At 41.1% G+C, this 23,047-nt stretch overlaps 1 protein-coding gene across 1 annotated transcript in view; it reads left to right on the forward strand.

Moving 5' to 3' along the window:
* EPSTI1 (epithelial stromal interaction 1) overlaps positions 1–23,047 on the forward strand; it is a 54,746-nt gene that overhangs the window by 9,338 nt on the left and 22,361 nt on the right. The window contains exons 2-6 of the mRNA XM_050908571.1: positions 736–794; positions 2,472–2,555; positions 6,323–6,396; positions 7,024–7,107; positions 12,806–12,879. Coding sequence (XP_050764528.1) covers positions 736–794; positions 2,472–2,555; positions 6,323–6,396; positions 7,024–7,107; positions 12,806–12,879 — 375 coding nt within the window. The remainder of the gene's footprint in view (positions 1–735; positions 795–2,471; positions 2,556–6,322; positions 6,397–7,023; positions 7,108–12,805; positions 12,880–23,047) is intronic.

The raw sequence follows: 23,047 nt of genomic DNA on the forward strand, positions 1-23,047 counted from the left end.
CCAGCAAAACAGGGCCTTTGTCCTGATTCAGTGAGTCGCACCTTAGGCATGACAGCAAGATAAATATGCCCAAGGAATTCGTGGTGCCTGACACACACAAGGCTGACAAGGAAACTGAGGCTCGGGCTGAGAGCAAGGCACCTGGGTCCATCACAAACAGTATGATTTTGCACGCTCCTTGGACAACTCTTGGGCAGACTGCCTAAATCCATGAGGTGCTTGGTGCCCTCAGGGTATGGGGTGGGACTGCCAGCACCAGTGCTCTTCCCAGTAGACAATGGTCTTCCTCTGTGCTTGAGCAAGCTGTGGAAATAGTTGTTTACCACGTGGAACATTTTGAAATGGCTGAGATTTGAGGTCAGCAGTTGTCCTGGTTTCGGCTGGGACAGAGTTAACTTTCTTTTTAGTAGCTGGTACAGTGCTGTGTTTTGGATTTAGTGTGAAAATAATGTTGATAACACTCTGATGTTTTAGTTGTTGCTAAGTAGCGCTTATCTTAAGCCAAGGATTTTTCAGTTTCCCATGCTCTGCCAGCAAGCAGGTGTGCAAGAAGCTGGGAGGGAGCATAGCTGGGAAAACAACAGTTTTCTGCTGTTGTAGCAAACAACTTCGTATGAAAACTAGTATTAACTCTGTCCCAGCCGAAACCAGGACACCTTCCTGATGAAGGAACCCCCTTCGAGTCCTGGTTTTCCGTAGACAGAAAAAATAAGAGAGTGTTTTCTTTCATTTTAGTGTCAGCCCGTATGTCTTGATAACTCCAAATGAAACCAGAAGAAACCAGTTGCAGCAAAGTAAGTTGAGTTGTCTAATACAGTAATACATTATTTCTACTTGAATAAGTTTAGGGGTTTGTGCGTTTTATTGGCCTTGCAACTTTTATCCTCATTTTTACAATGCTTTTATATGTGCAGCTGTGACAGTAAAATCAGTGCTGTGAGCATTCTCCATCATCGTGTAGGCTTTTCTTAAGATTAAGTTCTCATCTGACTAAACTTCATGCAGACTAAGTCTTGTTCAGGAAAAGGTTTTTGGTAATTTCAGCACTGGAGGTGTTCAAGCTGGCTTCTAAAGACTCAGCTGGAATTAGCTCTATCCCACTTCTGCAGGATTGAATTCAGATTGGGGAACCCAACTTTGAATGCTCTCTGTGTTAGGGGGAGTGAGAAGAAAAATATAAGTAAGAAATATTTTTGAAAATACTCTCGTGTGGAGACTAAAGCAACTAGAACCACTGTTGGTTCTTGAATCTCCTTTTAAGGATTGTAGGTGGCTCTTTTAATGAAGCTGGGAAAGATCATTTTAGATGGAAAATATCTGTGGATATAAGTTCACTTTTGCTTGGCTTTGAGTCTCGTGAGTGAAAGTAGCTAAGCGGGAACACCCTGAACCTCTACCAGAAAGATTAGGCATGTGTTAAAAAGGTTTCATTGGCAAAGTTACAGCAAGAGTTGGTCGTGAAAGAAATTCTGTATGCAGAGGTGACCAAGCACTGCAGTCCTACACTCCTACCTGTTTATTTGTGCAAGATATGAAAGCTGAAGGAGTGTCAGTCAGCACTCCTCACGTTTTGAGCCCTCAAGTAAACAGTGCAATTAAATCCTTTCTTCTGAAACGTTGTGAGTTTGGCTGAAATGCTTCACCAGCAGGCTGGTGTGGGGTTGGGTTTCCTTTGGTTGCAAGAAAATGGACTTCTGAACCAAACCGTAATCTTCTGGAAGGAGGAATAAAAGCAGATCATCTTCGAGCTGACTCTGATGCTAACAGCAAAGGTGCTGCTGCTCTAACAAAGACCTGTTTTCACTTTGTGCCACCGGCATCCAAGGTCTGAAGCATGCCAAGTATTTCTGCCTTGGATATTGGCAGAAATAGGGCCTCAGAGCATATGGCTGGTGCCCCTGGCTGTATTGACTAGACTTCCACCAGCTACACTGGGAACTTGCCACCCATCTCACATGTGGACACCTATGTTGAAGTGTCTTATTTTGAAGCTGAATCATGCATTCCTCTTGTCTTTATTTAGGGAGCATGTGGTTGGGAGGGAAAATTACTTATTCTTCATTTCCCTGCTGGGGAGCATTACACCACAAGTATTTCCCTCCATGCAGCAATAACATCTTAATCGTAACAACTTCTGCTTTACCTGCAGGAGTAAATACTGTGGCATTTACCTACAGGTTCCCAGGGGTTAAAAAGCAGTCTATTAGCAGTCCCTTAGCTTTTTTTTGTTTTGCTTTTGGAGTTGAGTCCTAGGGTTTGCTTACCATACAGTCTTGAGTTAGGCAAAATGTTTGCCTTGTTAGCTGATCATTGCAGTGACTGCGTAACCTCCTGGGGGTGTCTGCACCCCTTGAGAACAAGTTTGTCTGTTCCTGGATGGGTCTGCAGGGTTACATACAATTAGCGATATTGCCTGCTTTTTAGTATTGCCTCTAACTTCAATATATTTTTTTATTTTTGTACCTGCTCAGTTGCTAATAAAGAGCTAGACGACCTGAAGCGGTGGAAGGAAGAGCACAGGCCAGGGCCAATTAAGATGGTTCCACAGAGACTGGGTAAGACATGTAAATCAGCTATTATGAATTGCAAAATTTTATTTTCCAGGGCATGAAACATTTTTCACTTTTTCTCACATGCTACTTATTAAAGGGATTCAGTGTCAACAAGGGCTAACATGAGCCTACTGTACGTGCTCTGTGCTTTTTGATGGTCATGGCAATGAAGATGTTTCTGAGACAAGACAGCATAGATTGTCACTCAAGGAATCTGTCAAGATCAGTGTAGAAAATCTATACTAACATTTGGGGAAAAATAGGTAGATTATCCCTCCTGCTGGTGACATTGTCTGTGGTTGATGTCTCTGAGGGGGTGCACACTTGGCATTAGCGTGCAGATGGACAGCGTGCGTCAGAGACCCTCCAGTTACCCATAAGAAAACTCCTCTGTGTTAGGGGCCAGTACCTGTGCTTTCCTGACTGCTGGCTCTTGAAGAGGCAAAAGTGATCCCTGCAGCTTCAGGCATTTGCAGGCTAAATGTGCATGGGGCTCTGTATTACCAATTTTATAAAAATAACAGCAGAGATGGGTAAATGAAAAATGGGATAAAAAGCTACAGGAACTTGAGTCACCCTGAACTGAACTGATGTGTGTGATAAGATAACCAACTTTTTTTCTAGACAGGTGAGAGAAACCATAGGAGATCTCTTCAACTGTAACCACTATAAAACATTTAATTTAGTGCTATTTGGGAGTTAGTTAAAAAAAAAAAGACCAAAAAAAAAAAAGACCCCCCAAAAAAAGACAAAAAACCCCCCAACCCACCCCCAATCTTGTACAGAGAATAGGACTGCAGGTTGTGCTGAAGCAAGAGGAAGACTATTAGAAGTGCTTTTCAAGTACCAGCCTTCAGACCTATGTTGTTTTATTATCTTTCTTTAATGTCTTTGGCACAAAAGGTAGGAGAGAGCTGATGAAACTTGCTGACAAGACAAAACTTGAAAGCATCATCCGTATAGAACATGATGAGGATACTGCACAGCAAGAATGGGATGACCTTGAGGAACTGCACTAATAGAAATAGGACAAAATTCATTCTGACAAAGTGAATGATTATGATGATGCCTTTATTAGTTTTGTAAATCTAGAGCTGCACTTCCTTCCCTTGGCTGTCATAGGAGAATTTGGGGTACACAGTGCAGGGTATTGTCTGCCTTGATCTGGGAACTAAGTTCTTTCTTTGCCATGCTACACAGGATAAGTTTGGCATTGTGTACTGTGTATAAAAATAGATACCAGGTGGGAGATGGAGGAATTTGAACTGACTCCAATCCAGATTTGTTTTTGTGGTCAAGGTGGTACTGGTCCCACATGCTTGTTTTGCCCTGCAGCCTGAGTCCCAGTTGTTTGCAGTTGTGAACCTACCTTTGCAAGTTGGTGTAATGCCCTGTATTCCCACCATCATGTGCAGTTGTGTGGCCAGACATGCTCTTTGTGAGTTCATACAGACTAGCTGCTTCTTGCCTGTGATCAGTTCCTAGAAGACATGCTTCTGTCCCAAGAGGACCACAAAGCTTTTTGCTGAAGAAAGTGAAACCTGAAAACAGAACTTTGGTGCGTGGTGTCTATGCAGAATGTGTGCAGGCTGGCTGCATGACTGGGGATGCGGTGGCAAACCTGCAGTGACTGAGTGTGGGGAGTATTAGCTGCTTCTGGTCCCACTGCATTTAAAAACTTCCTTGGGAAAGGAGCAAAGTAAGAGAAAAAAAAAAAGCAAGAAAAAGCTGAAAGAATTCAAGGAGGTTATATGAGCTCTTCAGTCACTGTCTAGCTGCCACTTAGAAAGACCCCTGGAGACTGAGACACATGCACTATGTTCAGTGCCTCTGAAAAGAGGTAAGGTGCAAAGATTATTAGATCTTATCGTTCCCACAGGAACAAATTTGGAACAGAAGAGAGCTCAAGGAAGGAGAAAAAAAATATAAGTGGCGTCTCTAATTTTGCAACTGTAGGTACTCATTAAGGTAAAAAAGTATCCTATGTTATTTTCTCAGAGTGATTTTAAGAGGCTACACGTCTAGTCCAAATCACCAGAGAATTCTTAAAGTTGAAGTTTCTTAACACTCATGCTTTCCATAGGGAAATAAGTATTCTGGATTTCAATTCTGTAATATTTGACTGGCAAACTTTCAGTTACCATGGCGGGATGAGAGCAATGAAGGATGCAAAGTTCCACCTTTCTCCGTAAACAATGAGTGGAGCAATAAATCATGCCTGATAAATGCAATGGCCTCTTTTTTGATCATATTATATAAAGCCAGTCATGACATACTCTGACTTCAGTGAAACATTTGACACGTTACAGCCAAGCCAACTTGAATGAATTAAACCTGGCTGAAAGGCTAATAGGCAGCGGCTAATAATGATCAGAAAAATACTTGTTTAGAGCCGATGTCCAGCAGTACATGCAGAAAAGTACAGTGAACACAAGAGTGTTAAATGTTGCCAATAAAAGGCTAGAAAGAAAGAAAGATCAAGCATCCAAAAGGTTTCAAAACTTGTTTAGTAGCAATTTTATTTCCTAGACCTGGGGAGGAGACACTCTACAATGCCAGCTGTATGCTTATTGCTACTGTAAGCTTGTTGCTTGTATACTGTATGGCCAGTCTTTCTTGAGAGCTTAATCTTATGGAGTTATTAGTGTGCATAGAAATGTTGCCACACTTAGGGAATTGATCTCCCATTCACTGGACCTCACAAAAGCACCTAAAGATTAGTTACCTTCCATTAGTAAGCGGAGAAAGATACTTTTAGTGAAGAGTGATCCCTCCTGAAAGATCTAGTATAGTTGTCTTACATTTCAGGCACCTCAGGTAGCACAGACCGGTCCAGCTGCTTCTGTAGAATTAACAGTCACATAGTGGGGAACTTCTCAGAAAAACACTAGGTGAAAATACAGCCCTCATCCTCGGAATGGGGTGAGGGCTGCTGTTGTTTTTTGCAACTGAGGGAATGAATTATTGACTTTCCCAAAGCAAGAAAATACTTTGGAAAATAGTAGAGCAGAATAATAGAATCAAACCCACTCCCTCCATCCCTTAAGACCTATTATCACTTTCTCTGTGTGGTTGGTTTTTTTGTTTGTTTTGTTTGTGGGTTGGTTGGGGTTTTTTTTAATTGAAGGCTGAACATTACGGCCAGAGCTTTAGATGTTCTCGAAAGAGAGCCTGTGCCTTTGGAAAGGGCACCTTCTGCTACCTGGATATGAATATGAGGTCTGTGGGAAAAGGCTTTGATTTCCATTTCAGAAAGGGGATTCTTCCTCGAGCCCCAAGACATTACTTAGAAGATACTCAAATGATAACATCCCATTAGAGCTGGCAGACTCCAAGCTCCTAAATTTGATAAAAAAGATACTTTTTGGTTATAAAATTTATGACTCTGTGTGTGTGTGTGACAAACTGAGCAGAGGTGGAGAGAGCTGGATCTGAAAATGAAGACTCACCTGCAAAGCATGACTGATTTCCTGAAAATGGAATAGTTCCTCAGTAAACTGATCATATACTGTAGGACATATTTGCTGGTAGAGTGGGTGATACAGTGGATGCTCTGTAAATAACAAGCTAGTGCTTTTGATGGATGGATAAAATGATCAAAAAGGTCTCCTATCTGTTCTCTTTAATGGCAGACAGCTACTGTAATTATGAAAATTTTCCTGTATATGCATACATCCAATCTGTTATATTGCTCTGTTCTGAAATGACTGGCATTTGAACTTAAAATGCTCATGCAAAATGCAATTTATACTTTTTTTTTTTTTTTTAAGGTGGAAAGGAATCAGAGGCTCAAGCAAGGCAAAACCAGCAAATGATGCTCATGCAATCTAAATACCAGCAAAAGGTCAGGAAGAATAAATTTGTTTGTTTATTTTAAGAAGTCAAAAAAAAGCTTTTCTTTAAGTGTTTCATATGGCTATAAAATGAACCCACAGCTGCTTGACAAAAGAAAGTCATGAAACCTGAAGGAAGCAGAAGAAAACTAGAAACAAATGTTCTGCACCAAAGAAAATGAGAAATCTGCCTATAAATATGTAGCAACCTGTATCGCAGATAATATCTAAAATGATAACGGGTACAGTTGGAAAGCCACTTCTATGCTTTGCTGTATCTTCCAGCATGCTGCATACACTTTGACTAATTGATCAATGTACCACCCCTTCCAGTGCTTATGTAGAAATGTTGTTCCTGTTATCAAAGGTATAAATGCTTGTAAGTTATCAGTCAGCTGTGTGATTCCTTGCATGGATGCCCATTTATCAGTCCTAGATTTCTCAGTCTTTGTAAAGCCAATATTGGAGTAGCTGGTGCACAGCTTGCTTTATTCAGTGCCTCATTTTAAGAAAAAATTCTGGAAACTTTCCTCAAACACACTTTAAGTTTGAAAGATGTGCAGTACAGGAGTCAAGTTACCTTATGTGTTCTTTGTATACATATATACATAAAATAATTTTCTATGTTTGTCATACAGTACAAGAGAGAAAAATATGTAAAAGCAAAAAAGGCAGCTGAAGAAGCTGAAATCCTGAAAAAGAAAGCAATTCAGAGAGAAAAGGTAAACATGGTTACTGTAGAGTTGGAGCCATATAACAAAGTTCATGTCTTGATGCTTGATTTTGCTGAAGTACATGGAACAGGCTAATTAAATTAAATGGTAGCCCTGGATTACATCAAGGCGTTGGGAAGTCCAGTCCTCCTCCTCTTCGTAGCTGACTGAAGGATGCCTGACCTGCTGTTCTTTGGGGTTTGAGCGTTCCTTTGGCTCTTCAGAAACTCCAGCCTTTCAGTTGCCTCCATCCTGAAGAGTCAGCAAAAACGGAGAACACTAGGGTCAGGATTAATATTGTGTATACAGGTTATATAGTTCACTTTGGCATGAGCTTTCCCTGTAAGGTTCGATTGTGGCAGATGGCCCAAAGACCTTATAGAAATCCATAATTGCCTGCTGTACACATGGGAAGAATACAAGAAAATCCAGCCTGTCATAGTGGAAAAGGCATCCAGATCATGAAAAGGTCAGTGTAGTCTATCTGCATTGTGCTGAGCGCACCCTGAAATTCAGATGCTCCTCCAGCCCCTTGGGAGCTTGCACACCCAAGTGTATAGCTAATATGTAAGATCACTTTTCCTTCTAATATTCGCCATATATTGACACCAATGATAGCTCACTTTCAAATCTTCCGTTTTATTTTGCGTGCATTTGTTTTTTCCAGTTATTTTCACAAAGCATCTTCTCATCCTGTGTGCTCCATAAAACTTAGTAAAAATTCATTCATGTCTCCTTGGTGGAAACCAAGTAGCACTCGCTTGAGGAAGTAACATGGAATTTAAATGAAAAAAGAAAAGAAGGGGAGCATGATACTGATGTGCACAGTAATAATGAGAGAAAGGGAGAATTCAGGTTTGCAAGTTTTATCTCCACAACAGTAAAAATGATCTTCTGTGGAGAAGCCGAATGCTGAGAGTTAATTAAAAAATCATCACTACTGGATGGTGTACAAGGGCATGCATAAACAAAAATAGCCTTAATTGCCTCTAGGTAAGGGTTAGTCTGTTCCCTGTCTTTCAGTGGTTAGCGTTACTCTTTGGGGATAAGCCCATATGCAATAGCTCACGGGGGCAATAAATACTGTCACATGAAAATGTCATTAACAGTTACCAGCTTATGTATAGCTCCAGAAGCAGTGATGATGGCAATAGTAGAAAGGGGATTAATTATACTTTATTCACCTATTAATTATATGTTGTTTGCCCGTGGGCATTGGACACAAAAAATGTTGCAAGACTGCTATAATTTATAGTTACACCTAGGAAATATATTGAAGTATCAGTTTTGTTTTCATGCTTTTTAATTTCCTTACCTTCACTCCTACAGATTATAAAATCTTTATAGATGTTGTAGATAGTAAAACTGTAACTATCAGCTTCTTCTAAAGGAGAATGCAACATCATGGCAAACATCTTTGCCAAACAGACTGTTTAATTTGAATAAATATATACCCACAAAGCAAACAAACAAAACAGAGGAGCATGAAAGGGAACTCTTAATTTGAATTTGTTTATTTGAGTTGTCTTCCACAATAGTGATTGAGCTGATGAAGGTTTCTGCTTGGAAGTTGTTTATATATTAAAAATTCAACTCTGTGTTTAAGAAAAGCATGCTGGAAAGCCACTAAAAGGTGTTGATTTGGCTATCTCACCCTGTCTGCAGATGAAAGGCTCCCGACAGCTGAGGATGACAGGAAAGGGATCCTAAAGAACTAGTACTGTATGACCAACATTGGGCCCTGGTTACTGCAGGAGAGGAACTTTTTTTTTTTGAAGTGATAGATTTGTAGACAACTGCACCTGCAGAGCATCAGCTGAGAGCATGTCTTTCTGCAAATTCACAAGCCTTCTTTTCTTGCTGGCCAGTCCTTCTTTTGCTCAAGGTTATTATTCATTCAATAAAAAGCAAATTGTCTGACAGTCTGAAAGGAGATAATGGCTAGCCAGCTTTATCAGCAGGGGCTCTGAAACTTTCACAGCTGGAGAGCTACTTTGCCAACAAACGTGAATGGTGAAGCACTACAGACTAATGCACGATGACTAGAATGAATGCTGGTACTCAGCTCAGTTCTTCCTTGATTGTAAGGACGATGTACTGTAAGCCAGTGCTGTTTATGAACGTAGGATCTGTTTATGTTATTGCTTTAATGCTGGTTTTGCAGAGAAAAGCAGTATCCACTCTCCTGTTATCTTTGTGACCAAGAGAACACTGGGTGTCTGCCAAAGCAGTACCCAAATGTGGAAGGTCTGCCTTACCATCTGTACGATTCCACCTGCCTGTCTCTGTCGTTCTTTAATTAACCATGAGGTCAGGTGCTGGAATGCCAACGCTCTTGGCATCTACCTTGTCTCTCTTCAGCTCTCAGAGAGAAGAAAGGTGCATCCTTCCCCCCCATCCTGCGTTCCACAGGACTAGTTTGTGTGAATTGGTACTTGAGTCTCCCTGTGTAGCAGTGAATGGGATTTGGGATCCCGTGTGCTCCATGCCAGGCAGCCTGCCCTGGGACTGCTTTGAGTTGTTCATGGGATAACCCTGGGCTGCATGAGTTTGGATATTTTTCTAAGCTAGTGGTCTCTGAGTGCTCACTGAAATAATTTTGGAGAGACTTTGTAAGGTTAGCAGGGGAGTCCCTATTTCCTATTTCCCTATATGTCCCTATTTCAGATGCGTGTCTGATCGGCAGAAAGTGTGGGAGTACATGGGAAGTAGCATTATTATTATTTACTCATTAGTAGTCAGCATCTGCAGTTGGGTATCCTTTGTGCAGCCCTTCACATCACAGATTTTGACCAGACTGAACCATAACTTCCTTTGTGTCTTTTGGGTGAAAGGACTGTCAAAGTTCCCAAGGAAATAAACAAGTGGCTGATACTTGGCTTCCTGGTTTTTAAGCTTTCTGCATTTGTGCTGCACACAAAATAGCATAACTTCAGTGCACTGGATATTTCTGTTTCCTGTCATTCAATCTCTGCTCCTGTTACCCAGCCTTTAGCCTTTCCTTGTATATTCTAAATTTTGACTAAATATTAAGAGATTCAAATGATTTGAAGTGAAAAGGCTCAGTGTGATTCTACTGCGTGCAACTTTCTTTTGCTCTTACATTACATAGTAAGTCCTGCCATCTTTAGAAACTATCCTATTTAGAATAAGCTGTAATTTAATTTTATTCTTTATCAAATCATGTGCTCTTTAATTTGACTGTGTTAATCAGCATGAATGGCCTTTTTTGGGAATTCGTTAAAACCAGGCACTTTACAGACCTTCTGCTAATGCTTTTCAACATGTTTACCTTCAATATCACAGCTGTTCCACTCTTGGCTTTGTTTTTGAAGACAGTGCCAAATGTGGAGTGCTTTGGCAATGTCTATTGATAGGTTGTCATTAGCTAGAGAATGTCCCAGTCCCGTTGCCTGTCATTTGTACACGTCCTAACCAGGGGTCCCAGGGTAAACCTCCAGAGTAAAAAGTAGTCACACCAGCCACAAGTAAATAATTTCAATTGGAGTTTTCTTCAGGCACCATTCTGGTGTCTAGAATAGCTGTAGGATATTTCCTTCTTTTTTATCTAGTGGGAGACGGGGGTGATATTGAAGGATTGTATTCATCAAAGTTAATATCACTGTGTTGTTCTAGCTAGGAGCTAGACCGCAGCAGCTCTGGTGAGCTTTGGATTTGAACTTTCAGGAGCCTTGCAATGTGATGGTGGATCCCATGTCAAATGCTTTTTCAGAGGTGAAGGCATCAGTTTGCAGTGTTGAGCAATGGTGGGGAAAAGCCTGGGAGCTATTACTGGTGTCTTGAGGGTATCAGCATCACCTTTAACAATAATAGATGCCATCAGATTTCCTTTCTTCCTCTTTCCTTTCTTTCCTTGTAAATTGTTAAGTTGCGTAGGTGGGTGGGAGTCTTTTGCCTAAAAAATCATCTGTCTCTGGGTGGAGGGGTTAGGAGCAAACAAGATATCCCTTGAACACTATCAAAATTTACCTATACTGTGCGGTCATATTCCTTACTTTAGTCTGATTATTTTTTTTAATTGCATCAGTACTTCATACATTCTACCACTGTCTCAGCATGTCAAATGACTGAGCAATGGGACATCTTATTCAGAGATTTGTCTTCCTCCTTTTGTTTATTTTCCCATTGCCTTTTTCCAAATAATAACTTCTAAGTCATTTGCCTTCCAACAGTTTATATCGTTGCACAACATAGTGGCTCTTTTCCTATCTGCAGACATCTGACAGGATTTTTTTTCTTAATCCAATACATGCCGAGGAGGAATTTGCACTTGTTTTGCAAATCTCTTCCAGACAGTCATTCTTTATCCAATTAAAAAATACCCACACTGAAATCACTGAAGGCAAAGTAATTGAGTTACTGCCAGTAGAATTGTAATTTTTCTGAAATGTTATTGATTGCAGGACAGGAAGAAAACGATGGAGGTGGGGGTTACAGCCCTGTTCTTAACACCACTTTCCCCCTTACACCCCCCACCCCTTCTACCTGGCCTTGCACAATACCTCCACCCAGGTACAGTGTCCTCTCCCTGATGTGGGGCTCTGACCAAACAGGCCATTCCCACCTACAGCTCCCTTCTCATCTCTGCAAGGTATTGTCTGAAATTTCCAGGGCACTTTGTTTAGAGCAATGTCTGGTTGCTGGGTTACCAAACGATTACTTTTTTTCATTTTGAGGGTGGGCGATGAGCAGAGTGACAGTCCGAGGTTGCAGTTTGCTCAACATGCTAGTCGTTGTGAACCTCGGGTGGGAGCTCTTGTTGGAGCATCCCCCCACCAACTGCAGCGTGGGAGCTTGTGCTCAAAATATAGCAGGGCTGAAATCCTGGCTTGGCACTTCTAATTTGTGCTTTTAATACACTGAACTGCCTTTTGACTGCTCTTCCCACTGGACCTACCTATAGCCGGCGTGTCAGAAAAAAATTTGGCTGGCCTCCTTTTGACTGGAATTTAGCTTGAGCTACATATTGCTGTTGCAGCAAGTTCTCTAGTTTCTGCTTTATTTTAATGTTTTATTCTACTTGAATTTGGGGGGTGGGGCAGCTTAGATGACACTTCCACTGGAAATTATGTGCAATTTTATATTAAAGGACTTAATCACTTGTGTGGTATCCAGATTTCCAGAGGAGTTTTATGTGTCAAGGATTTGCTTGACTCTTGCACTGGGCGTGGTATCTGAGGCAGAATAACACCGGTTAAGTACAAATGTCTCCCACGTTCATCCGTCTTAGCATGTATTCAACTGGCCAGTACCTAATGCTCCTGAAGGCCACGGGTCTATGTGCAGAGCTACATGTACTCGTGTCACTGTGCTTTCAGTGCTACAAGACTATCATCTGCTTTGGTGCGGTGGTTCGCGTCCTCTACCTTCTTACTAGGACCAACGTTGCATCAGTGCCAACAGTGCTGTGGCATGAGAACTGTGAAGGCTCATGAGGCCCTTTGTGAGGATAGATGGGTCTGCCGGGAGCACAGTGCGGTTTTCTATTTCAGAGTGGTCTCTTGACTAGGAGCTGTTTGGTCATGTGTGAATACTTTTAAATTTGAGACTGGGTCACTTCTGTACCCAACTGCTGCTATAGTTGTTTTAAAAAACAGAATATTGAAATACTTGAATTGAAACAATCAATGTTTGTTTCTGGCTTACTGGAAATCTCAAGTATGTTTTCCTGTTTTTAATGTTGTAGGCAGAGAGACTTGAATTTAAAAAAAGGCAACAAGAAATGCAAAGAAGAGAGATGTTCCTTGAAGATCAATATTTGTAAGTAAAATTTGAAACTTATTACCTAAAATTCCTCATCTGCTTGTCCTTCTGGTTTTGGGTTTTGGGGTTTTTTTTATTTGTTTGCTTTTGTCTGGTTTGGGGCTCAGGAAGGGTTTGGCTTCTGTAGCTGTTTTTTCACTTTTGACTTGAAACTTTTGACTTCAGGGCAAGAGGCAATGGGCACAAACAATGGGCACACAGGAGGTTCCTCCTGAACATCAGGAAACACTTTTTTATGGTGAGAGTGACTGAATATGGGCACAGGTTGCCCAGGGAGGTTGTGGAGTCTCCATCCTTGGAGATATTAGAAAGTTCTGGGCAACTGGCTCTAGGTGGCCCTGCTTGAGCAAGGGGTTGGACGAGATGACCTCCAGAGGTCCCTTCCAACCGCAACCACTCTGTGATTCTGTGAAATATTCCAAGCCTCCTCCATACCTTATTCTGTGAGAAATTTGGTTCAGCAGATTTCTCTTAGCTTCTCAAAACATACACTTTGAAATGAAAACTGTGAATTATAGAACGACTTTGTGCTTTCTTTCTCTAACTGAATCAATATGTGATCATTCAATCCAAGACTAATTATCGAAACAGGATCTAAATTACATCTCCACCCATTTATTTTAGTGACTAGTAAAGAAATATAACCCACATGGAAATAATGAGGACTTCCTATATTTAGCATAGTCCTACAGCTTAAATGTAGAGATCTGCTGTGAAGACCTGTTTCCCAAGAATACCTCCTTAATGTCAGATTTAGATATGGCTTAGCTCCTGACATAATTAATTCCATTGGCAGTGAAGTTCCTGCCTTGCCAGTTCACTCTACCCTACTTATTTATTTTTAACTGATCCAAATTAATTAACTGATCCACATAATTAATACACAATGCTGTTTAGTCACCTTTACCTTTTTTATCTTTGGCTCCTGAAATTACTCACCTGTATTCTTAGCATGATTGATTGCTCTTTCTTCCTCTGTGACCTTTAAAGGAGTCACTTTTGTCCTGTGCTAGTAGCTCCAGTTCCTTCATCATTTGCCCAGACTCTGTTCTCTACTGTATAGACATTTTAGTGCTTTCTCACTGATCTCAGCCCTTCTTGTCTTTTTCCTTTTATTTCTTCCCATTTGGCTTTAGGTATAGCTCTTTCCTTAAATACATTGCCAATGTTTGTCTCTAGATATTGGTATTGTGCCTGCTGTTTGTCCTCTGTTTCTCCTGGTGTGGATTTCTGCCCCCCACACACCTTGATTCCTCAGGATTTCTGAAGACCCTGCACAGCTGTAGATCTCTGCCTGTTTCTGACAGACTAGACACCTTCATGCTCTTTGAGCCTAACTCAACAACAACCTCATCAGATGTTTTCAGTGCAGGGTCCTCAGTTATGGGACTTGCTTTTTCCTGAGGGGATTGTCAGGGTTCTTATCTTCCCATTTAGTCTGATTTTTTATCTTAAGGCTTATTCAGTTATACTCAATAAGAGACATATCTCTTCCTTTCCCTCACCTTCCCTGTCTGTACCTTTTTTTGCTTAGGGTGAAATTAATTCTGCTGATCAGCACTTTTTCCATTAAAAGTAAGCTTGGTTCTGTCAAAAGCAAGCCCAAAACCTCTGAAACACCTTCATGTGGGCAGTCGGTTGGTCCTCAGCTGGTGCAGGAGCTCAGGCTGCATGGGCACTGAGAAGGAGACTGGCTGGCAGCCATTCTGTCCGCTGGTTTAGGAAAGCCTTGTGAGCATTCAGCTGGTGTCATCTTAGGAAACCAAACTGACTGATGCAACTGAAGGTAAAGATGGACTGTTGAGCTCCATTGCTCAAGATTATGTTCAACTATCAGAAGATTATTTGTATGTACTATGTATTGAACATGCACCAGGAGGACCCTGTAGATACTGCACCTGGAGGCAGCGAGCTGAAAACCTACCTACAGTGAATGCAATTTTGGTTAAGCAAAAACCTCCCGTGCTGTACAGAGTGACACTAGTGCCTTCCCTGGTCTGAAGGAATCCTCTGGTGGGCAGAGGAAGAGAAGTCTTTACCACTGGATGTTGTTGAGGTTGCATTGCTAAGATACATTGGCATTATGGAGCACAACATCCAGGAGTAAGGGAAAGATACTGTGCGACATCTCAGATCTTGTAAAGTAACTCCACTGAAGTACTGCCGGTTATTAGAGACATGTTTGCATAAAAGTACTTGGTATTTAAAGACTTGCTTTTGCCTAATATGCAAAAATGAGTGACTCATTACTTCCATCATCTAAGACCCTATGACTAGAGGCGAAGAGAACAAGTATGAGGTTGTGCCCCTTTCCTCACTGTCTCTGCTGGAGTATTTTGATCTCCTTCCCTGCTTGCTGGGAAAGGGGGGAAGGAAGGTCATGCGCTGCATATAAAGCAATGACCTCTGCAAAGTCATGGCCTGTGGAGCCATTTCAAAAGATAAGCTGCCTTGTTAGTCTGTCCTCTATAAGCATCTGTAGCTGCAACATCACAATTTTCCTGAGGAGATCAATGCCTACCAGCAGTCTCATTAGCTGGGAAACCTTTTAAAATTGATCACCACCTCTAGCTGTATCAGCCTCCACGGGGTACAGCCCAATCAGTACCTCTCCTGTATGAAGTGCTGCTTCTATTTGATAAGGAAAGGCACTTAAGATTCTCATGTCATTAACATACTCTGACAATAAAGTATGATGCTGCCCAGAAGTTCATTGTTCTGATTAAATTCCTGTCACTATTAAAAATAAGAACTTCTCACTGAAATCCCCTTTCAAAGGGTGTAAGATGAAGTAAGTGAATGCCAAAAGGAAAAATGGTCTGCAACCTTGTCCACTGTCTGCAGAATACAGTTATTTCCTATCTCTTGAAAGCCTTGTTAGCTTCTTTGTGTACAACTGGCCCTTGAAAGTCAACTGTATCTGTTACCACAGTTGCTTGAGTATGTGTTAGTGTCTTGTGAGAATGAGGTCTAGACACGCATGCAGAGTGCTGTGGAAAAGTCTGCAAGCCTCTCTCTTTTGGGATTAGCATCTCCTCTGACCCGGGTGGACTCAAGCTCTATTAGGTGACTAAAATGGACAAAACTCACAAGGTATCTCCTAAAGTAGCTGTGTATAAAAAGCCTGAAAAGCACACAGGAGCAGACTCTGGGCTGGGGGAGTTGCTGCATGGCAGGATTGCTACACTTCATGCTAACAGAGGAGAAGCACTTGAGGGATTTATTGATGATAGCGTCACTGTGGTTCGGCCTCTGCAGATGCCAGATCTAGAAAATAAGGAGTACGTGTGCACTTTTCTACTTGAAACTACTTACACATGAAATGGAGTCCTTCCTTCTGAGTAATGGTGTCTTGGATGCATTTTATATTGATGGCCTGTGGTAGAGACTGCGTTTCTGTCAGAGTGCGTTAAAAGGTAATGAATGCTTGTGTAGTCCATACTTTGCAATTGCTAATCCTTGTGAGGAAAGGACTGAGTGTTCATCTTTCCAAATGGGAACGAAGAAGAAGTTAGATGGCTGGCCCAGGACTTTTCAGGACATCTCTCTTTAGTTGGGACACAAAAATTGTCATTTAAACAGTAATGAGGGATGGCTACCTCATGACCTGCTTTTCTCTGTGGCTTGCTGTGCAGACTGTATGAATCTGTGCCCAAACCGTAGCGTGTCTCACCATATGGTTTTAGCCCAGCTCTCTAGTAAGGTGCTTTTATTTAATTTGGATTCGACTTCCCAGAAACTGTAGTGTTGGATGTGGTCCACTGCTTTTCTAATAGCCGTCTACCTATTTATGTAATGGGAAAAGCAGTCTAGAACATAGGGTTACTTTTTAATAGTACATGATGGCTGTTGTATCACTTAATCCTTCCCTTTGTTACATATTCGTGCCTCTGTTTTTGTGAAGGTTGTATTCCTGTAAAAATTCCTGGCACTGCTGCACTCGGGTACATGTGTGCACTCAATATATTCTGCTCAGAATTTGGAGCTGGAAACAGAATTTGCCAGAGTGCCTCTAAGTGCATATTCCAAACACAATGCAGGAGATTCACCGTACCAAGCTGATATACACTTGCCTGCCAAAGCAGTTTTCTCAAAAGTTATAAAATGCAAGAAAATAAAACCTGAATCGAAACAGAATTTTTATTTATTTATCTATTTTTACAGGGTAAATACTAGTGTCCTTGCCAGTTTTCAGTCCCCTATGATGTGTGGTTCAAACAGCAGGCTGGTAACAAATTTTCCCCACAGAAGTGCAAATGTAAACCTGACCAGACTTTTAATATAGGATGCTAGAGAGAATGAAAGAGAGCTCGCACAAAAAGGGTTTGCAGCCTTGAGAATCTTTTGTTTGCTTCTTTTCACCACAATGGTCTTCGTTTTGTTCATTTGCTCCTGATTATTTTAAGCGTTGTCAATTATTTAGCTAACAGGCAGAAAACTAGGCTTTTATAGACATCCAAAGGGACTCTCTTGAGTGTAATAATGAAGGCAGTTTATTGAACGCCTGTGAGGTTGCTTTCTAATTGTACGCATTAATCTGCCCATGCAAGCTGGCTGAAAATACAGAAGCAGATTGCACATGCAGATGGAGCACACAGAATGGAAGATCTATGCAATAGACTTATACAAAACTGCATTTTCCTTAAAACTGGATTTATGCTTATTACTTTAGATAATAAATGAAACTTGATGTCTGAAATAACTTCCAAGAATATTGGATGAGTTGGTGGGAGGAAAAAATAGCCTAGCTGTATTATTTCATCCAGTCAGGAAAACAAAAAAAGCAAGTGGGTTGACAGGAAAGATTAGTTTTGGGTGTGGGTGGGAAGTGATGAAAATAATTCTGCTGAGAAAGTTGCCTTTTTTTTTTAACCTATTTTTATACTTTCTTGAAGCCTTATACCTAAAATGAACTAGTGTCACATTTTTTGTTCTTATCCTCAAGAACAGGAACACATGCTCAAGAACTTGCAGACAAGAAAGCCTACCAGCCACAGATAGCACAGTTTTGATCACTATCATTAGATTTGTCCAAGCCCTCCTTAGTATGCTTGTGCATTACTCCCAGTAAAGTCTGTGAACACTGCATTAAGCTTGGTATGTGGCTACTGGAAGGATTTGTGCGGTTAGAGTTATTTGTGTGGTTAGAGTTGAGGCACAGGAGAACCAGAATCCATGTAGAGTTGAGGGCATGTTTGTTGCTGACAGATGGAGATGTTTTTACTACCTTGCCCCTTGTCATGGCCCGGCTGTGGGAAACATGGCAGTTGCTTGTAGCCTTCTGAACTTATGTAAACCTTGTAAACTTCTTGCTGTGGTAAATCTCTGCAAACAGGAGGGGATGTCGAGTGCATCCATCACAGGAGGCATGTATAACTGTATACCAGCAAAAGCCATTGGTATCCCCACTCAGGCTGCTTGCAACTTTCTTAATGGCTTAATTCTGAAATATGTACCTTTGGTGGGATTATTTTCACAAATGGCATTATCGGTCCCCCAGCTTCATTCCCACTTTAGCAAATGATTTTCATTAGTGAAAATCCCAATTACACCTCCCTTTAAAGTCTCTTTCTCCATCTCCCAACACAGAATCTATGGGAAACCTGCATATATGGACAGCAATCTCATCGACCTTTGCGTCGACTTCTGGAATTTCTTCTATTTTAACATTTGATTTTGTTAGACCACGTGACAGAGGAGCAGCAATGGCCCTAGTACTAGCCAGCCTGGCTTGTGGGTCATAGCAAGTGCCTGACCAGGATGCATACGACAATGCACAAGGCAGAGCCCTTGCTGAGGAAGGAGCAAGGGCATCAGTAAGAACACACTCACCATGAGCCTTACTGAAACGAAGGGCAGCTTTTCTTGTGGGTAGGCTTCGGTAGTGTTAAGCAACTGATCTTAATTTCTGCAAAAGTTGAGGAAGTTGTTACGCTTAGCCAACTAAATATGTTGAAGTGGGGAGAAGTGTAGGTATGCTTGTGGGATGCTGCAAAAAGATGCGTCTTGAATGAAATTCAGGTTTGGGTTTTGGTTCTGTTTTTGAGAGGAGGAGTCCTGCTATTGTTCAAAAACCATCGTGAAACTTCTGGGCAGATGTGTGAAACTAACATTATGTATGCATTATGCATGGTTCTTAGTTTTTCAGCTGTATTGGAAGAAAATGGTGAAATATTACTTTATCATTGCTTACTGGCAATGAATTTGGAAGCTGATGTGTCCATGTCATTCAGCACTAGATGCTACTTCTGTTGTCTTAGTGACTACTCATGTTGTCTCCTCTTTGAAATGGCTATAATGATTTACCTGGCTTGGGATTCTTTATTTTTTATTACTGTTTTTGAATGGCCCTTAGCATACTTGTGGACGTTCATTAGAGCAGAATTGTAATGCTGGAGATACTGTAGCTTGAGAAAACAAGGAGTTCAGGAGCTGTCTTGTTTTCGGTAGTAATAAGACTGGCCATTATCTTTTAAAAATTGTCAAGAGCAATAAATAGATTTATGACATACGCAAAAGTATTGTGCTGCTTTTTTTCCAAAAGCAGTGGCATAAAAGCCAGTATATTTTTCTGTATCCTGGCATTTCAATATCCATCAATTAAAGCAAAAGAATTGACTGCCACTGGTTTCATTGGGAAGGAGTAATGAAGATTATAAGGAGCCTTCTTAATTGATGCATTTTTAATGTTAGTCTGTAAAACAGACTTAAAGCCAAGAACTTTATGTGTAGGCAGAAAAATTATTTTCTTTACATCTTTGTTCTGAGAGGAATACAGTCTCAAATGAAAACCTTAGCAAGCGGTGCTGTGCGACTCCTGGGTGGAGGAAGATGCTGGGGCCTGAGTCCATATCCTTATTCATGTCCCTAAGGAGGAATCCTTTTCAGGACTGGCTCTTCTGTTTGCCTTGTAGATGTGACAGGAGTTAAGACCAAATGACAAAGTTAAAGACCTTATTCTGCACAGGATTTTAGACCTCAGGTCCTGCAATGAGATCAGTTGTGGGTCTTCAGATCTTCCACAGTTGCATGCTGGAGTCAACTGTGGGAGCTTTCTGCTTCTTGGGTCTCAAGGCTGGTGACTCTATTAGAGCATGGAAACTCCTACCTAGGCCAGAGGAACCTAGGCTCACTCTGGCTTTTATATCCACCCCGTTGTCTAACCCAAGTGGGAATGTGGGCAGCACACGCATTTAGTCCCAAACGATAAGAAATGCCTGTGGATTCCCTAATCTACAAGTAGCTTGTGAGTGCAGGGTGCCAACTCTAAATCCCTAAATTACACTGTTCTCAGTGGAACACCTAGCAAATTCATGTTTGTGCATTTTATGTGTACTTGTTGAGCTTCAAGTATATGCTTTTACGTAACAGCTTTTAAGAAAGGACTCTGCTTGAAGAATAGTTGTGAAATGTAAAGCTGTATATCTGAGGACCCACAGAAAGCATCTGCCACGTGGACTGATTTCCGCAGTCATGCACTGTCCCCTCCTAGCACGTTACTGGCAGCGGAGTCAGTATTTTCCCATGACAGCTCTTCAGAGTTTTTCAGCCCCCGAATCCAGTATTGTGCTTCACTCCCCCACGGCTGCATCTGTACTAATAAATTAAACCCTGTCAATCACTGTCAGTTTTGAGGCCAACAGGCCTGAAACTGCCTGCTTCCATTGCTAGCAAACTTTTTTACCTCCCAAAATGGGGCGGTTGCATCCAAAGTGCCTGTTAGGAGTTACTTGTGGTTGATATTCATTCCCGGACAGCAGCCAGGAGTTATTTGGGAAAGTGCTATTTGGAACAGGTCAAAACTATTCCAGGAACTGTTACCACAATATAGATGGCTGAGTTCCCATGCTAAGAGTATTGCCTGGTGCTACTAAACGTACCAGTATCGGAGTAGCCTATTTTAATTAACAAAGCAAAAGGCTTGTTCCCAATGGTATAATGGGAAACAGGGCTACCGAGAAAGAAAAAAATACCCTCATAAGATCGCTCCAGCTTAACCAGTGCTTCTGAACGGCTCTCTTCCGTTCAGCCTGATGCTTAGGGGTAGTCAGAGCTCAGGTTAGCAGCCTGTTAGGAAGGTGCCATCTTCTTGGTTTGTCTAAATTTTGGATCTCCTTTTGCCTAGCTATTTTTGAAGGGTATCAGGGTGCTGCTGTATTCAAATTAATTTCTTCATCTCATGCTCTTCTTTTCTTAATATTAATTAGTTTAAAGGAACACATTTTATTAGCATCTTTGATCAGCCCTTGAAGTTTTAGCAAGCAAGCAAGATGTTGCTCCAGCTGTCGAATGTGGAACACCTATGGACACTTTACGCTGATATCCTTCTGGAGATAATGCTTTCCTCTCTGGAACATTAATTGAACTCTCATCTCTCTGACTTTCCTCTTTCCCTGCAGCATGGCTTATGCTATGCTCTGCATTGTTATGACTATAGGTTTAATATTATGAAAAATACCATTCAGACAATATTTTGACAGTCTGGCAACTCCAGATGCATTGCTGGGTTTCCATAGAGATGATACACAACAAATTAACATATATGACTGACTTGACTGAGTTTGTCTTTACTCAGGTTTGGAAACTTGAGTCCCCTTCTTGTGATAGGGACATTTTATTAATGTATTACTTAATTTGGTGTAGTAGGGTGTTTTTTGTATTCAAAGGCAGTGCGCAGTCTTGCTGAGATACTTTATTTTCTTCCACTCTTGTAATCATCTTTTCTAATACCAAAACTGAGTTAGCTTTTCATCTATCAGTGTGCTGATCCAGGAAATGTCGCGTCTTAACTCTCCACCCCATTTTTATGCAAATAATGAGAACTTCCACATACCCCATGTCATTCTTTTGCCATCCATAAGGAATTAGGACAGCCAGGTATACCCCAAGTTGCCAGATATTTCTTTGCAGAGCTTCAACCTTCTCAAATACATTGCAGACTTTCTGTAGGAGTTCTCAATCTTTCTGGTGTAGAAATAAATTGCTATTTTAGGAATTTTAGCATAGGTAGAAAAACACAAAATCTGCAATTTAAAACTTCGAGTTCCCAAAATTATTCTGTGCAATCTCACCACTCAACCACTCATCTTTCATGGAAAAAATGTGCGTGCTTAACGCTTGGGTAAGAAGACTATTAATTTATTTAACCTTGATATACAGGTGCTTTGTAGATCAGGGAATCTTATGTTTCACTCTGTTCTTTCTGTATTGTGCATTGGCTGAGGTCCATGTTAACTGCCCAGGTAGTGGAGGAAAGGGAGTGAACTGGGAATGCTGAGACTCTAAAAGCATGGCTTGCAACAGCCTGAGCAAGTACTCTGTACCTGAAGTGGTAACATGGTTTTGTATTGTGTAGAGTAGCAGAGAACTTGTGGGTTCTTGTTCTTTTTCCCCACTTCTCCTCGATATACCCACTGACCAGCAGGATATTTTCCAAAAATGCATCTACTCACCGTTTCAGATCATGGAGTGAAAGATAAAAACACACTTGGTAGTCTGTTTCAGCAGTTAGTCATCATCACTCTTTGGCAGCCAAGGCTTTTTCTCCAAGGTTAAGTAGCTGTCTTTGGTAGTGGCATCTTCTCCCCCACAGAGCTAGCTGGTTGCCCTGTTAGCAGAGTAAATCTTTGTGTGGCATGCCTCTTGAAGCACTCTTTCTGCTCTCACTTCAGTACTTTCATGCTTTCCAAAGCTGTATACAGAGATAAAATTGCCTCTTTCCTCTAACTCTATTCCTTTGAGTGAGCAAAGACTTGAATAGATATGCCTGGGACTACAGGTTAGGAAACTGATTCCTGATCACGGCACTGAAACTCCTATTCTTAACATTTGTTTATGTTGTTGCTTGTGACTTTGTTTAACTGTACTTGGTTGGAACTGTGAGCAAAGTGATGCTACTTTGAAAATCTGGTTTATAAGGGATGCGATTGGAAAAATACAATTGCCCTTGCCACAATAAGAAATGACAATGTCATGCAATTCTGCTTCAACTAAAGACAAGCATTTTTTTTTTCAATGCTACAAAATGCTTCAAAGTCTTTCTGCTTGATTAAGTAATCTGTTGTAAGGCTGCATTGTATTAACCATGAAGCAAAAATCCTTAAAATAATCTTTAAATTACTTATCTGAGATTTATAGATCTGGTAGAAGGATTTGCAACAATTCA

This window comes from Gymnogyps californianus, chromosome 1, assembly GCF_018139145.2.
Source record: "Gymnogyps californianus isolate 813 chromosome 1, ASM1813914v2, whole genome shotgun sequence".
Taxonomy (NCBI): Eukaryota; Metazoa; Chordata; class Aves; order Accipitriformes; family Cathartidae; genus Gymnogyps; species Gymnogyps californianus.